Source organism: Coregonus lavaretus (assembly GCF_964263955.1).
Source record: "Coregonus lavaretus genome assembly, chromosome: 27".
Classification (NCBI taxonomy): Eukaryota; Metazoa; Chordata; class Actinopteri; order Salmoniformes; family Salmonidae; genus Coregonus; species Coregonus lavaretus.
The window spans coordinates 22987929-23002753 of NC_140014.1; the positions used below are offsets into that span (position 1 = coordinate 22987929).

The following is a 14825-nucleotide window of genomic DNA, read 5'->3' on the forward strand; positions in this document are numbered from 1 at the left end:
CGTCTGTAGCCATGAAGTGCTTTGAAAGGCTGGTAATGGCTCACATCAACAGCATTATCCCAGAAACCCTAGACCCACTCCAATTTGCATACCGCCCCAACAGATCCACAGATGATGCAATCTCTATTGCACTCCACACTGCCCTTTCCCACCTGGACAAGAGGAACACCTATGTGAGAATGCTATTCATTGACTACAGCTCAGCATTCAACACCATAGTGCCCTCTGAGCTCATCACTAAGCTAAGGATCCCGGGACTAAACACCTCCCTCTGCAACTGGATCCTGGACTTCCTGACGGGCCGCCCCCAGGTGGTAAGGGTAACAACACATCTGCCACACTGATTCTCAACACAGGGGCCCCTCAGTGATGCGTGCTCAGTCCCCTCCTGTACTCCCTGTTCACCCATGACTGCATGGCCAGGCACGACTCCAACACCATCATTAATTTTGCCGATGACACAACAGTGGTAGACAGCCTATAGGGAGGAGGTCAGAGACCTGGCCGTGTGGTGCCAGGACAACAACCTCTCCCTCAACGTGACCAAGACAAAGGAGATGATTGTGGACTACAGGAAAAAAAAGAGGACTGAGCACGCCCCCATTCTCATCGACAGGGCTGTAGTGGAACAGGTTGAGAGCTTCAAGTTCCTTGGTGTCCACATCACCAATGAACTATCATGGTCCAAACACACCAAGACAGTCGTGAAGAGGGCACGACAAAGCCTATTCCCCCTCAGGAGACTGAAAAGATTTGGCATGGGTCCTCAGATCCTCAAAAAATTCTACAGCTGCACCATCGAGAGCATCCTGACTGGTTGCATCACCGCCTGGTATGGCAACTGCTTGGCCTCCGACCGCAAGGCACTACAGAGGGTAGTGCGTACGGCCCAGTACATCACTGGGGCCAAGCTTCCTGCCATCCAGGACCTCTATACCAGGCGGTGTCAGAGGAAGGACCTCAATATTTTCGAAGACTCCAGCCACCCTAGTCATAGACTGTTCTCTCTGCTACCGCACGGCAAGCGGTACCGGAGTGCCAAGTCTAGGTCCAAAAGACTTCTCAACAGCTTCTACCCCCAAGCCATAAGACTCCTGAACAGCTAATCATGGCTACCCGGACTTTTTGCACTGCCCCCCCACCCCATCCTTTTACGCTGCTGCTACTCTGTTAATTATTTATGCATAGTCACTTTAACTCTACCCACATGTACATATTACTTCAACTACCTCAACTAGCCGGTGCCCCCGCACATTGACTCTCCACCGGTACCCCCTTGTATATATAGCCTCCCTAGTGTTATTTTATTTTACTTCTGCTCTTTTTTCTCAACACTTTTTTTGTTGTTGTTTTATTTGTACTTTTTTTTTGTTAAAAAGAAATGCACTGTTGGTTAAGGGCTGTAAGTAAGCATTTCACTGTAATGTCTGCACCTGTTGTATTCGGCGCATGTGGCCAATAAAATTTGATTTGATTTGATTTGATATATCGATATAACCTGAAAGGCCACTCAGCAAGGAAGAAGCCACTACTCCAAAACCGCCATAAAAAAGCCTACAGTTTGCAACTGCACATGGGGACAAAGATCGTACTTTTTGGAGAAATGTCCTCTGGTCTGATGAAACAAAAATAGAACTGTTTGGCCATAATGACCATCGTTATGTTTGGAGGAAAAAGGGGGATGGCTTGCAAGCCAAAGAACACCATCCCAACCGTGAAGCACGGGGGGTGGCAGCATCATGCTGTGGGGGTGCTTTGCTGCAGAAGGGACTGGTGCACTTCACAAAATAGATGGCATCATGAGGAAGGAAAATTATGTGATAATATATTGAAGCAACATCTCAACACATCAGTCAGGAAGTTAAAGCTTGGTCGCAAATGGGTCTTCCAAATGGACAATGACCCCAAGCATACTTCCAAAGTTGTGGCAAAATGGCTTAAGGACAACAAAGTCAAGGTATTGGAGTGGCCATCACAAAGCCCTGACCTCAATCCTATAGAAAATGTGTGGGCAGAACTGAAAAAGCGTGTGCGAGCAAGGAGGCCTACAAACCTCAGTTACACCGGTTCTGTCAGGAGGAATGGGCCAAAATTCACCCAACTTATTGTGGGAAGCTTGTGGAAGGCTACCTGAAACGTTTGTCCCAAGTTAAACAATTGAAAGGCAATGCTACCAAATACTAATTGAGTGTATGTAAACTTCTGACCCACTGAGAATGTGATGAAAGAAATAAAAGATGAAATAAATCATTCTCTCTACTATTATTCTCAAATAAAGTGGTGATCCTAACTGACCTAAGACAGGGAATGTTTACTAGGACTAAATGTCAGGAATTGTGAAAAACTGTGTTTAAATGTATTTGGCTAAGGTGCATGTACATTTCCAACTTCAACTGTATATATTTCCACCTAATCTGTCACTGTTCTCTCTTCAATACACACAGATTCAGGAAACAAAAACAAACACACAAAACAGACAGTATTTGGTTAGGAAGGTCTTCCTTTCTTAATAAAAATGTCCAATTGATCCATTACTAAAATATTGTTTTAGGCCTTAAGTAGTTCTCACAGGGTCTAGTTATACATCCGGTACACACAGCTTTGGATGTACATCTGCCCCCAGGTTCTAGCTATACATCCGTTACACACAGCTTTGGATGCTCACGTCAAATGATCTTAACTAATTCCCACAGGTTTGGATGCTAACGTTAAATGATCTTAACTAGTTCACACAGATTCTAGTTTTCATCCGGTACACACAGATTTGGATGTTAACGTTAGATGGCAGTTCCCTCGGAACTCAATTTTCTCAAAAAAAGTATTATTATAATAATAATTGTTTTTAAGAAATGTCAGTTTCCCCTATTTATCTGTCTCTTTTCGGGACACTGTATCCAACCCGCGACACCCTTCTTCAGATCTTAGGAAAGCGGGCTCCTTGAGCCACTTGGTGTGGCCCCCGTGCACGGTTAACTTAGGTCCTCAGGAGCTGTCAGCAGATGGAGTTTGGTGTCCCATCTGGGGTGCCAAGTATTGTCGTGGAAATTCTAATGAAGTGAGAGAGACTTTGTCATTTCATCAAACAATCATCTTTATTTGTTATCGATTAATTATTGCAATAATGGAGCTGGTCAACAACCACCCATAGGTGATTCGTTGAGAGCCCAACAAACAGGAAATGCTGACATTTTTATATAGTGGACCTAAAAATGCTTAGTCATGGCTGGTTCCACCCCTCCCCGGCAGATAAGGGCATCATAAGCTACCTTGTTTTCTTCTTGTGGCTATGTATGTCAGGTCATAGCGCACAAACAATTGATAACGTTAGTTCCGTTACTCCTCTCTGTTCAAGCCGGCCTCTGTTCTCCTCATATCTCCACACAGCTGTGCCCTTGGAAGATAGTAAAATAACAGGATAGACTGAGACACTGTGGTCACTCTCAGAGGCTCTTTCTCATGACCGTGTGACTAAGTTGAACAGAGGCAGTGTGGAAAATACCAGCTCCTTCTTACAAGACCTTCAAACAGACAGTGGACATTTATAGGTTTAAGGCTCATACAGCACATGTGCATAACAAAGTTTAGCATTAAGACTATTAAAGTAATTCTTCATTACATTGTCTCTGCTATACAAGCTTACATTTACATTTACATTTTAGTCATTTAGCAGACGCTCTTAACCAGAGCGACTTACAGGAGCAATTAGGGTTAAGTGCCTTGCTCAAGGGCACATTAACGTCATTTAGCAGACGCTTTTAGCCAGAGCGACTCACAAATTGGTGCGTTCACCCTATAGCCAGTGGGATAACCACTTTACAATTTGGGGGGGGGGGTTAGAAGGAATACTTTATCCTATCCCAGGTATTCCTTAAAGAGGTGGGGTTTCAAATGTCTCCGGAAGGTGGTGAGTGACTCCGCTGTCCTGGCGTCGTGAGGGAGCTTGTTCCACCATTGGGGTGCCAGAGCAGCGAACAGTTTTGACTGGGCTGAGCGGGAGCTATGCTTCCGCAGAGGAAGGGGAGCCAGCAGGCCAGAGGTGGATGAACGCAATGTCCTCGTTTGGGTATAGGGACTGATCAGAGCCTGAAGGTACAGAGGTGCCGTTCCCCTCACTGCTCCATAGGCAAGCACCATGGTCTTGTAGCGGATGCGAGCTTCAACTGGAAGCCAGTGGAGTGTGCGGAGGAGGGGGGTGACGTGAGAGAACTTGGGAAGGTTGAACACCAGACGGGCTGCGGCATTCTGGATGAGTTGTAGGGGTTTAATGGCACAGGCAGGGAGCCCAGCCAACAGCGAGTTGCAGTAGTCCAGACGGGAGATGACAAGTGCCTGGACCAGGACCTGCGCCGCTTCCTGTGTAAGGCAGGGTCGCACTCTCCGAATGTTGTAGAGCATGAACCTGCAGGAGCGGGTCACCGCCTTGATGTTGGCGGAGAACGACAGGGTGTTGTCCAGGGTCACGCCTAGGCTCTTCGCACTCTGGGAGGAGGACACAGCGGAGTTGTCAACCGTGATGGCGAGATCATGGAACGGGCAGTCCTTCCCCGGGAGGAAGAGCAGCTCCGTCTTGCCAGGGTTCAGCTTGAGGTGGTGATCCGTCATCCATACTGATATGTCTGCCAGACATGCAGAGATGCGATTCGCCACCTGGTTATCAGAAGGGGGAAAGGAGAAGATTAGTTGTGTATCGTCAGCGTAGCAATGATAGGAGAGACCATGTGAGGATATGACAGAGCCAAGTGACTTGGTGTATAGGGAGAAAAGGAGAGGGCCCAGAACCGATCCCTGGGGGACACCAGTGGTGAGAGCACGTGGTGCGGAGACGGTATATGCTTAAAGAGCTTATACCGGATTTTCCCCTCAAATGAGTCCAAATTTGAGATTTTTGGTTCCAACCGCTGTGTCTTTGTGAGACGCAGAGTAGGTGAACGGATGATCTCCGCATGTGTGGTTCCCACCGTGAAGCATGGAGGAGGAGGTGTGATGGTGTGGGGGTGATTTGCTGGTGACACTGTAAGTGATTTATTTAGAATTCAAGGCACACTTAACCAGCATGGCTACCACAGCATTCTGCAGTGATACGCCATCCCATCTGGTTTGCGCTTAGTGGGACTATAATTTGTTTTACAACAGGGCAATGACCCAAAACACACCTCCAGGCTGTGTAAGGTCTATTTGACCAAGAAGGAGAGTGATGGTGCTGCATCAGATGACCTGTCCTCCACAATCCCCTGACCTCAACCAAATTGAGATGGTTTGGGATGAGTTGGACCACTGAGTGAAGGAAAAGCAGCCAACAAGTGCTCAGCATATGTGGGAACTCCAACAAGACTCATGAAGCTGGCTGAGAGAATGTCAAGAGTGTGCAAAGCTGTCATCAAGGCAAAGGGTGGCTACTTTAAAGAATCTCAAATATAAAATATATTTTGATTTGTTTAACACTTGTTTGGTGACTACATGATTCCATATGTGTTATTTCATAGTTTTGATGTCTTCACTATTATTCTACAATGTAGAAAATAGTAAAAATAAAGAAAAACTCTTGAATTAGTAGGTGTGTCCAAACGTTTGATTGGTACTGTGTATATCTTTTTTTAGAGGTTAGATAAGGTTTAATATTGCAGATTGATTGTGGCTTCCATCAATGTAATTGTCTATATAATTTCCAATCCCCCATATATATATTTTTTATAAATATATAAAACATGCACTACCGTTCAAAAGTTTGGGGTCACTTAGAAATGTCCTTGTTTCTGAAAGAAAAGCTATTTTTGGGGCCATTAAAATAACATCAAATTGATCAGAAATACAGTGTAGACATTGTTAATGTTGTAAATGGCTATTGTAGCAGGAAACTGATTATTTTTTATGGAATATCTACATAGGCGTACAGAGGCCCATTACCATTAGAAAACCCTTTTGCAATTATGTTAGCACAGCTGAAAACTGTTGTGCTGATTAAAGAAGCAATAAAACTGGCCTTCTTGAGACTAGTTGAGTAGCTGGAGCATCAGCAATTGTGGGTTCGATTACAGGCTCAAAATGGCCAGAAACAAATAACTTTCTTCTTAAACTCGCCAGTCTATTCTTTTTCTGAGAAATGAAGGCTATTCCATGCGAGAAATTGCCAAGAAACTGAAGATCTCGTACAACGCTGTGTACTACTCTCTTCACAGAACAGCGCAAACTGGCTCTAACCAGAATAGAAAGAGGAGTTTTTCATATTTAAAACCAGACTCACAAACCATCTCTTCAGACACCTATGTTTCCCTCCATTCAGCCCCAAGTCTCCCATTTCTTGTTAGATGTTTTGACTAGAACCCCAAAATTGTATCATATTACTCCAGTGCTAGCCTCTGGCTTCCTGTTAAGGCTAGGGCTGATTTCAAGGTTTTACTGTTAACCTACAAAACATTGCATGGACTTGCTCCTACTTATCTCTCTGATTTGGTCCTGCCGTACATACCTACATGGACGCTACAGTCACAAGACGCAGGCCTCCTTATCATCCCTATAATTTCTAATCAAACAGCTGGAGACAGGGATTTCTCCTATAGAGCTCCGCTTTTATTGGATGGTCTGCCGATCCATGTGAGAGAATCAGACTCGGTCTAAACCTTTTAAGTCTTTACTGAAGACTCATCTCTTCAGTAGGTCCTATGATTGAGTGTCTGGCTAAGGGGTGCGAAGGTGAACGGCAAGGTACTAGCGAGAGGAACCACCCTTGCTGTCTCTGCCTTCCCAGCTCCCCACTCTTTCTGGGATTCCCTGCCTCTGACCCTATTACAGAGGCTGAGTCACTGGCTTGTTTGCGCTCTCCTATGCCGTCCCTATAAGAGCGCATCACGTCATCCCAGGCTTTGTTCGCTGCACTCGACTCCCTTGGGTGGGTTGAGTCACTGGCGTGATCTTCCTGTCAAATTTTGCGCCCCCTTACGGCTAGTGCGGTGGGTGAGATCTTCCTGGGCTATACTCGGCCTTGTCTCATGGCAGTAAGTTAGTGGTCTGTTGATTTCCCTTGAGTGGTCTCGGGGCTGTGCTTTGGCAAAGTGGGTGGCATGTATCCTGCCTGATTGGCCCTCTCTGGGAGTCATTTTGGATGGGGCAATAGTCTCAGGGGGAAGCTGGTTCCACCATTGGGGTGCCAGGAGGGAGAAGAGCATAGACTGGGCTGAGCGAGAGCTGCTCCCCTGTAGGGGTGGGAGGGCAAAGAGAACAGAGGTGGCAGAACAGAGTCCTCGGGTTGGGTTGTAGGGTTTGAATGTAGGAGGGGCAGTTCCTCTTGCTGCTCCGTAGACAGGTACAATGGTCTTGTAGTGGATGCGAGCTTCGACTGGAAGCCAGCGGAGTGTGCGTAGGAGCGGGGTGACAGGGGAGAACTTGGGAAGGTTGAACACCAGGCGGGCTGCGTCATTCTGTATATAAATTGCAGGGGTTTGATGGCACAAGTGGGGAGCCCAGCCAACAGCGAGTTGCAGTAGTCCATAAGGGAGATGTCAAGTGCCTGGATTAGGACTTGCGTCGCTTCCTGTGTGAGGTAGGGTCGTACTCTACGGATGTTGTAGAGCATGAACCTGCAGAGCAAGTCACTGATTTGATGTTTGCAGAGAATGACAGGGTGTTGTCCAGGGTCACGCCAAGATTATTTTCACTCTGGGAGGGAAACACCATGGAGTTCTCAACAATGATGGAAAGGTCTTGAAACTGGCAGGCCTTACCCGTGAGGAAGAGCAGCTCCGTCTGTGTCTGCACCACGTACTCTTACGACTGATGTCCCCCAGGGCTCAGTTCTAGGCCCTCTTCTCTCTATACACCAAGTCACTCAGCTATGTTGAGCTTGAGATGGTGGGCTGACATCCAAGCTGAGATATCTGCCAGGCACGCAGAGATGTGTGTCACCACCTGGGTGTCAGAAGGGGGAAGGAGAAAGGTAGTTGTGTCATCGGCATAGCAATGATAGGAGAGACCATGTGAGAATATGACAGAGCTGAGTGAGTTGGTGTATAGAGTGAATGTGATATGGCCTAGATCCAAGCCCTGGGGGACACCAGAAGTGAGAGTACGTGGTGCAGACACAGACATCACCTGGTAGGAGCTGCCTGCAAGGTTAGGATGCAATCCAAGAGTGTTCAGAGCCTGAGACACCCAGCCCTGAGAGGGTGGAGAGGAGGATCTGATGGTTCACAGTGTTGAAGGCAGTAGATAGATCTAGGAGGATGAGAACAGAGGAGAGAGAGAGTCAGCGTTGGCAGTGTGGAGAGCCTCCGTGACACAGAGGAGAGCAGTCTCGGTTGATTGACCCATCTTGAAGCCTGACTGGTTAGTGTCAAGAAGATCGTTCTGAAAGAGATAGCGAGAGAGTTGGTCAGAGACAGCACGCTCAAGTGTTATGGAAAGGGATTCCGGTCTGTAGTTTTTTACTAGTCAGAGGAGTCAAGTGTTGGTTTCTTGAGGAGGGGAGTGACTCTGGCCATTTTGAAGTCAGAGGGGATGCTGACAGTGGGCAGGGATTAATTGGGGGAAGTTAGGAATGAGAGAAGGTCTCCAAATATGGTCTGGAGAAAGGAGGAGGGGATAGGGTCGAGCGGGCATGATGTTGGGCGGTTGGACCTCACGAGTCGCAGGATTTCATCTGGAGAGAGAGTGGAGAAAGAGGTCAAAGCATAAGGTAGTTCTGTGTGATTGGAACCAGTGGACTCAATAGGCTGAGTGAATAAGGAGTGGATGTCGTCAACCTTTTCAAAAATGGGTTGACAAAGTCATCCGTAGAGAGGGAGGGGGTGGAGGATTAGTTCCCTTGCCCCTTAATCATGGTTGATGTGTCAACAATCAGCTGCAAGTTATGAGCAGTCAGCATTTCACACACCAAGTAGGCTACTGGGAAGACAGACAGCACTTAATGTAGATGGCCATACTAGACAACACAGATTAAGACAGAAAGTATACTTGTCACTTCTGGAGATATCAGGAGTCCTATAGCTATATTTAGAAACTGGAGGTAGACATGGCAGGTAGCCTAGCGGTGAAGAGCGTTGGGCCAGTAACCGAAAGGTTTCTGCTTCGAATCCCCGAGCCGACTAGGTGAAAAATCTGTCGACATGCCCTTGAGCAAGGCACTTAACCTTAATTGCTTGTGTAAGTCGCTATGGATAAGAGTGTCTACTAAATGACATAAATGTAATGGGTGATAATCAGCATAGTGTCTGGAAACATGAAATTAAGATGCATAACAAATTGGTAATAATGTGATAGAAATGTAATAAGCAATGCCTGCTATTAAAAAGTTATACACCATTCATATAAGTCACAAAAAAAACATAAATATGAACCATTACAAATCACTGTGTGGAGAAAGCAAAGGAGGTCCTCTTTGACTTCAGAAAGAAGGCTGATTTCATTACCTCGGCTGACCCTCAATTGAGAACAGGTAGAGCCACAGGACAACTTTGTTTGGACTTCGTAAAAGACTATCCGCCGAAACTGAAGAGCTATAGCTAGCTAACGACCTGGAAAAAATGGTGGACAGAGACTTGCTAGCTACGTTAGCTAGCTAGCTTTGCTTTTCTACAGGAAATCTGTCTCCCAAAAAAAGCTTCTCCCAAGTGGGTGTGACGCCTACTCCTGTTGCCTGCTGCACTGCTGCTTAGATTCCACCTGGCGATCTGTTTACCGTCTGCCCTGGCCTATCTCCCCCTGTCTGGTACAGGTACCCCTTCCACACTACCTCTCTCTCCCGAGCTTACGCTCGCCTCCAGCACACACGCACTGTTGGGGCGAATGACTCTGAACTTACAATTGCTAGCCCCAAGTTGTTATATTGTTGTCTTGTGCTTTATGATATTTGCCTCATGACTCCGTTGTTGACTATGAATTTGCTTGTTTACCCGACCGTGGGATAGACTATGTTTGTTCTCACACTCGGGACTCTGACTCTCTATTAGTTACACAGACTCTTGTACTCCCATCCTATTCTAACCACCTCTCGCCAGGTTTTTATTCATGTTACCTGATGAAATTGCTGTACAATATGATCTTGCTGCCATTTGATGCACATTCAAATGTAATAAAAAAATCTATACTGCTGAGCTCTCCCTGTCCTCTGCCGTGCTCTGATTGTATTACTGCTGATGATATCTGGAAATGTTTATGTACACCCTGGCCCATATACTGTTGCTAGCCCTAATTCTGACTTGTGCTCTGATATCTCCTTCACTGATTTCTGCTCTCGTAAAAGACTGGGTTTTCTGCACATTAACACTAGAAGCTTACTACATAAAATGGATCAATTGAAAGTGTGGGTTCACAGCTCTAATCCAGATGTGTTGGTCATTACTAAGACCTGGTTAAGAAAGAGTGTTTTGAACACTGATGTTAACCATTCTGGTTATAACCTTTTTAGGCAAGACAGATCTTTCAAAGGTGGTGGAGTGGCAATCTTTACCAAGGAACACCTACAGTGCTCGGTTATCTCCACCAAGTCTGTCCCCAAACAATTTGATTTGCTTGTTTTAAGCATTAAACTTTCAAATAGCTCTTTGTTGACTGTTGCTGGGTGTTATTTTTCACCATCAGCACTGGCCTGTACCCTAAATGCCCTAAGCTTTCTCCTGGCCCCTTACACTAAGTCTTAATTTGTCCTGCTAGGTGACCTAAACTGGGACATGCTTAAATCACCTGACCAAGTCCTACAATTATCTAGATCCTCTATGAGGCTGTGGAGGGATCCAAATTGTGGATTTAAAAGAAAACATGAATCATCAGCGTACAATGACACTTTTGTTTTTAAGCCGTGGATTTCAAACCCCTTGAAATTATTGTTGGATCAGATTTTAATAGCTAACATTTCGATGGCCATAATGAATTGATATGCCAATAGTGGACAACCTTGTTTTACTCCTCTTGACAGTTTAATACTTTCTGAGAACTAGCGATTGTTTACTATTTTACAGCTAGGGTTACTATACATAACTTTGACCCATTGTATAAGAGATTCTACAAAATATAAATATTCCAAGCATTTAAATATAAATTCCAGTCGTACTTTATCAAAAGCCTTTTCAAATTCAACTATGAATACCAGGCTTGGTTTCCCAGATTTCCAGTACTTCTCTTATTAATTATACGCAATTGCATCACACCCTCCATACGGTGCCTCTGACCACATGTTCGGATCAAGCAAAAATTGGCTCTTAGTCACACACTGGACACAATCATGTGTTGTTCATGTGGGTGTCTTGTGTAAATGCCTTTAGACACTGGATTAAAGCATATATTTATCGCTACATTATGTTAAATTGTTCACCATCTACTGGCAAATAAAGGAACGTCTTTTCATTCACGGACATAAATGTGAAGAACGGAATAGAAAGTATAGAAACGACTGTAGTAGTAAAAACACAAAAAATGAGTGACTAAAATATTATCCATAATATCTTTGAGTGATAGAAATGCAATAAATTGTGTGAAAAGCTGTCATCAAGGCAAAGGGTGGCTATTTGAATAATTTCAAATGTAACATATATTTTGATTTGTTTAACACTTTTTTGGTTACTATATGATTCCATATGTGTTATTTCATAGTTTTGATGTCTTCACTATTATTCTACAATGTAAAAAATAGTAATAATAAAGAAAAACCCTTGAATGAGTAGGTGTCCAAACTTTTGACTGGTACTGTAGGTTAATCTGTGGACTGATCCGTGCATTTGGCACTTCACAGCGCCATCTGTCATTGGTGGTGGTCTGTAGCTTTAAAAACATCCCTCATTTTGATGATGCACTCTTCCCCCGCCACCAGCTATCTAGTAATCATGTCGGAATCTATAAAAGGTCCGTCTCCAGCTTCAGAAATTACCCCTCTTGCTAGAGCTTTGTCCTATTCAAGTTTGAGCCAACTTGATCAGCCTGATTTTTTCCAGTCGCAGACTTCTGTTCACCGGAGCAAGATGGCCCAGCCAGACGATGTGAGCCCCTGTGCTGTTGCGCGTGTCTTGGTCATTAACACCGGAGGGACTATCGGGATGATGTACCATAATAAAGGTAAAAAGTTTGGACAGGGATTTTTACATTGTATTTGTTGTTGCCCAGACAAAGTACATTTAGCTGAGGTGACAGATGATGAATGACAGTGGTAAAATTGGTTTCAATTTCGATATTAGTCAGTCATTCGGACCTTCAAACTAAAATAGCTCGCAAATGATTTGAGCTACATACCTAAGGTTCTTTATGAAGGAAAACATGTGTAAAACATTGCACATGTCTTATTATCCCGATTCCCGACCCGAGTTTCATCATGACAAGGCAACGGTGTAGGCAGCCTGGCATCCCGTAAATGTAACAAGTTAGGGACCGTCAACAAAGTGCATGATCACAATATTATAATAATAATAATATGCCATTTAGCAGACGCTTTTATCCAAAGCGACTTACAGTCATGTGTGCATACATTGTTGCGTATGGGTGGTCCCGGGGATCGAACCCACTACCCTGGCGTTACAAGCGCCATGCTCTACCAATTGAGCTACAGAGGACCACATATTCAAATGTAATAGTTATTACACCAGATGACTTAGCAGACTAATTTCAACTGTCCATTATTCCTTACATAGAGGATGCACTCTTATAAAAATATATAATGATAAAAAATCACTTAAAATTCAATAGCTCCTTGATCACACCCGTTGGTTTCCCCATAAACCTTAGAAATGTTAACATTTTAATAGCTCTTCAAACATGTGATTTAGTAACCTCATTTCAACTGTCCACTATTCCTTATATAGAGAGGCATGTTGCACACCCTTTAGTTCTCATGAAATGATTCCTAATTTGTATATATAGATAAGGAAATCACTTAAAATTCAGTAGCTCCTTGACCATGTGACCTAGACACCTCAAACCGACATTGGAATGTTGAAAGCATAGGGACACACATTTTCACACCCTTTGGTTTTCCCATAAAGCGTTTACACAATTTTATATAAATATTTAAAACTTTTAAATGTCAGTAGCTCTTCAACCACGTGACTTAGCAACCTCATTTCAACTGTCCATTATTTATTTTTTTCGAATTTCAATAGCGCTTTGAACACATGACCTAGGCACCTTACACAAACGTTGTATTGTTTACAGGGTATGGATGGAGACACATTGCACACCCTTTGGTTTTCCAATAAAGCACAACATTAGAGCCCCAACTCTCTGACTCCCTCAGTTTCACACAACAATATGACTTTCTGCTCTGAAAAGTTGGACCACGAGGTTTTGGGCAATCTGAATAGTATTGTGTTGAACAGTTTGTCTGATTGTCACCTCTTACCTGGACAACTGCATAGCTCATTCCTAAAGCCTCTGTGTCAACCCTCTTCAATATGTTCAGAATTCTGTTGCTTCAGTGCTCACCCTGAAGGGTACAGAATTTTCAAACTGTTTGCAGGCATTCTGATGGGCTAGCAGGAGGAGGGCAAAAGAAAGTGTTCTCCCTCCTCTGGGTCCTTCTCTGTTGTTATGGTACAAATTAAGGCTGCGGGCTGATTTCAAGGTTTTACTTTTTACCTACAAAGCATTGCATGGAGTTGCTGCTACTTATCCCTCTGATTTGGTTCTGCCGTACATACCTAAATGTACGCTACAGTCACAAGACGCAGGCCTCCTTATTGTCCCTATAATTTCTAAGCAAACAGCTGGAGACAGGGCTTTCTCCTTTATGGGATGGTCTGCCGATCCATGTGAGAGAATCAGACTCGGTCTCAACCTTTTAAGTCTTTACTGAAGACTCATCTCTTCAGTAGGTCCTATGATTGAGTGTCTGGCTTAGGGGTGCGAAGGTGAACGGCAAGGTACTGGCGAGAGGAACCACACTTGCTGTCTCTGGCTTCCCAGCTCCCCTCTCTTTCTGGGATTCCCTGCCTCTGACCCTATTATAGAGGCCGAATCACTGGCTTGTTTGCGCTCTCCTATGCCGTCCCTATGAGAGCGCATCACGTCATCCCATGCTTTGTTCGCTGCACTCGACTCCCTTGGGTGGGTTGAGTCACTGGCGTGATCTTCCTGTCCGATTTTGCACCCCCCCTAGGGCTAGTGTGGTGGGTGAGATCTTCCTGGGCTATACTCTGCCTTTTCTCATGGCAGTTAGTTAGTGGTCTGTTGATTTCCCTTGAGTGGTCTAGGGGCTGTGCTTTGGCAAAGTGGGTGGCTTTTATCCTGTCTGATTGGCCCTGTGTGTTATTTCATAGTTTTCACTATTATTCTACAATGAAAAAAATATAAATAATAAAGAAAAACCCTTGAATGAGTATGTGTGTCCAAACTTTTGACTGGTTTCTCTGTGGACTGATCCGTGCATTTGGCACTTCACAGCGCCCTCTGTCATTGGTGGTGGTCTGTAGCTTTACAAACATCCCTTGTTTTGATGATGCACTCTTCCCCAGCCACCAGCTATGTAGTAATCATGGCAGAATCTAAAAGGTTTATGTCAAGTCCCTCTCCAGCTTCAGAAATGACCCCTCTCACTAGAGCTTTGTCCTATTCAAGTTTGAGCCAACTTGATCAGCCTGATTTTTTCCAGTCGCAGACTTCTGTTCACCGGAGCAAGATGGCACAGCCAGGCCGACAGAGCAGTAACAGTATTGAGTCTCTGGATGTGTGTCCCTGTGCTGAAGCGCTTGTCATGGTCATTAACCCTGGAGAGACTATCGGGATGATGTACCATAATAACGGTAAAAAGTTAGGACAGGGATTTTTACATTGTATTTGTTGTTGCCCAGACAAAGTACATTTAGCTGAGGTGACAGTCGGTGAATGACACTGGTAAAATTGGTTTCAGTTTC

The 14825-nt window shown here is 44.6% G+C and overlaps 1 protein-coding gene across 3 annotated transcripts in view; it reads left to right on the forward strand.

The window, feature by feature from the left end:
• Positions 1–11849: 11849 nt before the first annotated feature.
• Positions 11850–14825, forward strand: part of LOC311102389 (60 kDa lysophospholipase-like) — a 51387-nt gene continuing 48411 nt past the window's right edge. For all 3 annotated transcript variants that reach the window (XM_084143713.1, XM_084143715.1, XM_084143714.1), the window contains exon 1: positions 11850–12039. In XM_084143713.1, coding sequence (XP_083999839.1) covers positions 11946–12039 — 94 coding nt within the window. In that variant the 5' untranslated portion in view covers positions 11850–11945. The remainder of the gene's footprint in view (positions 12040–14825) is intronic.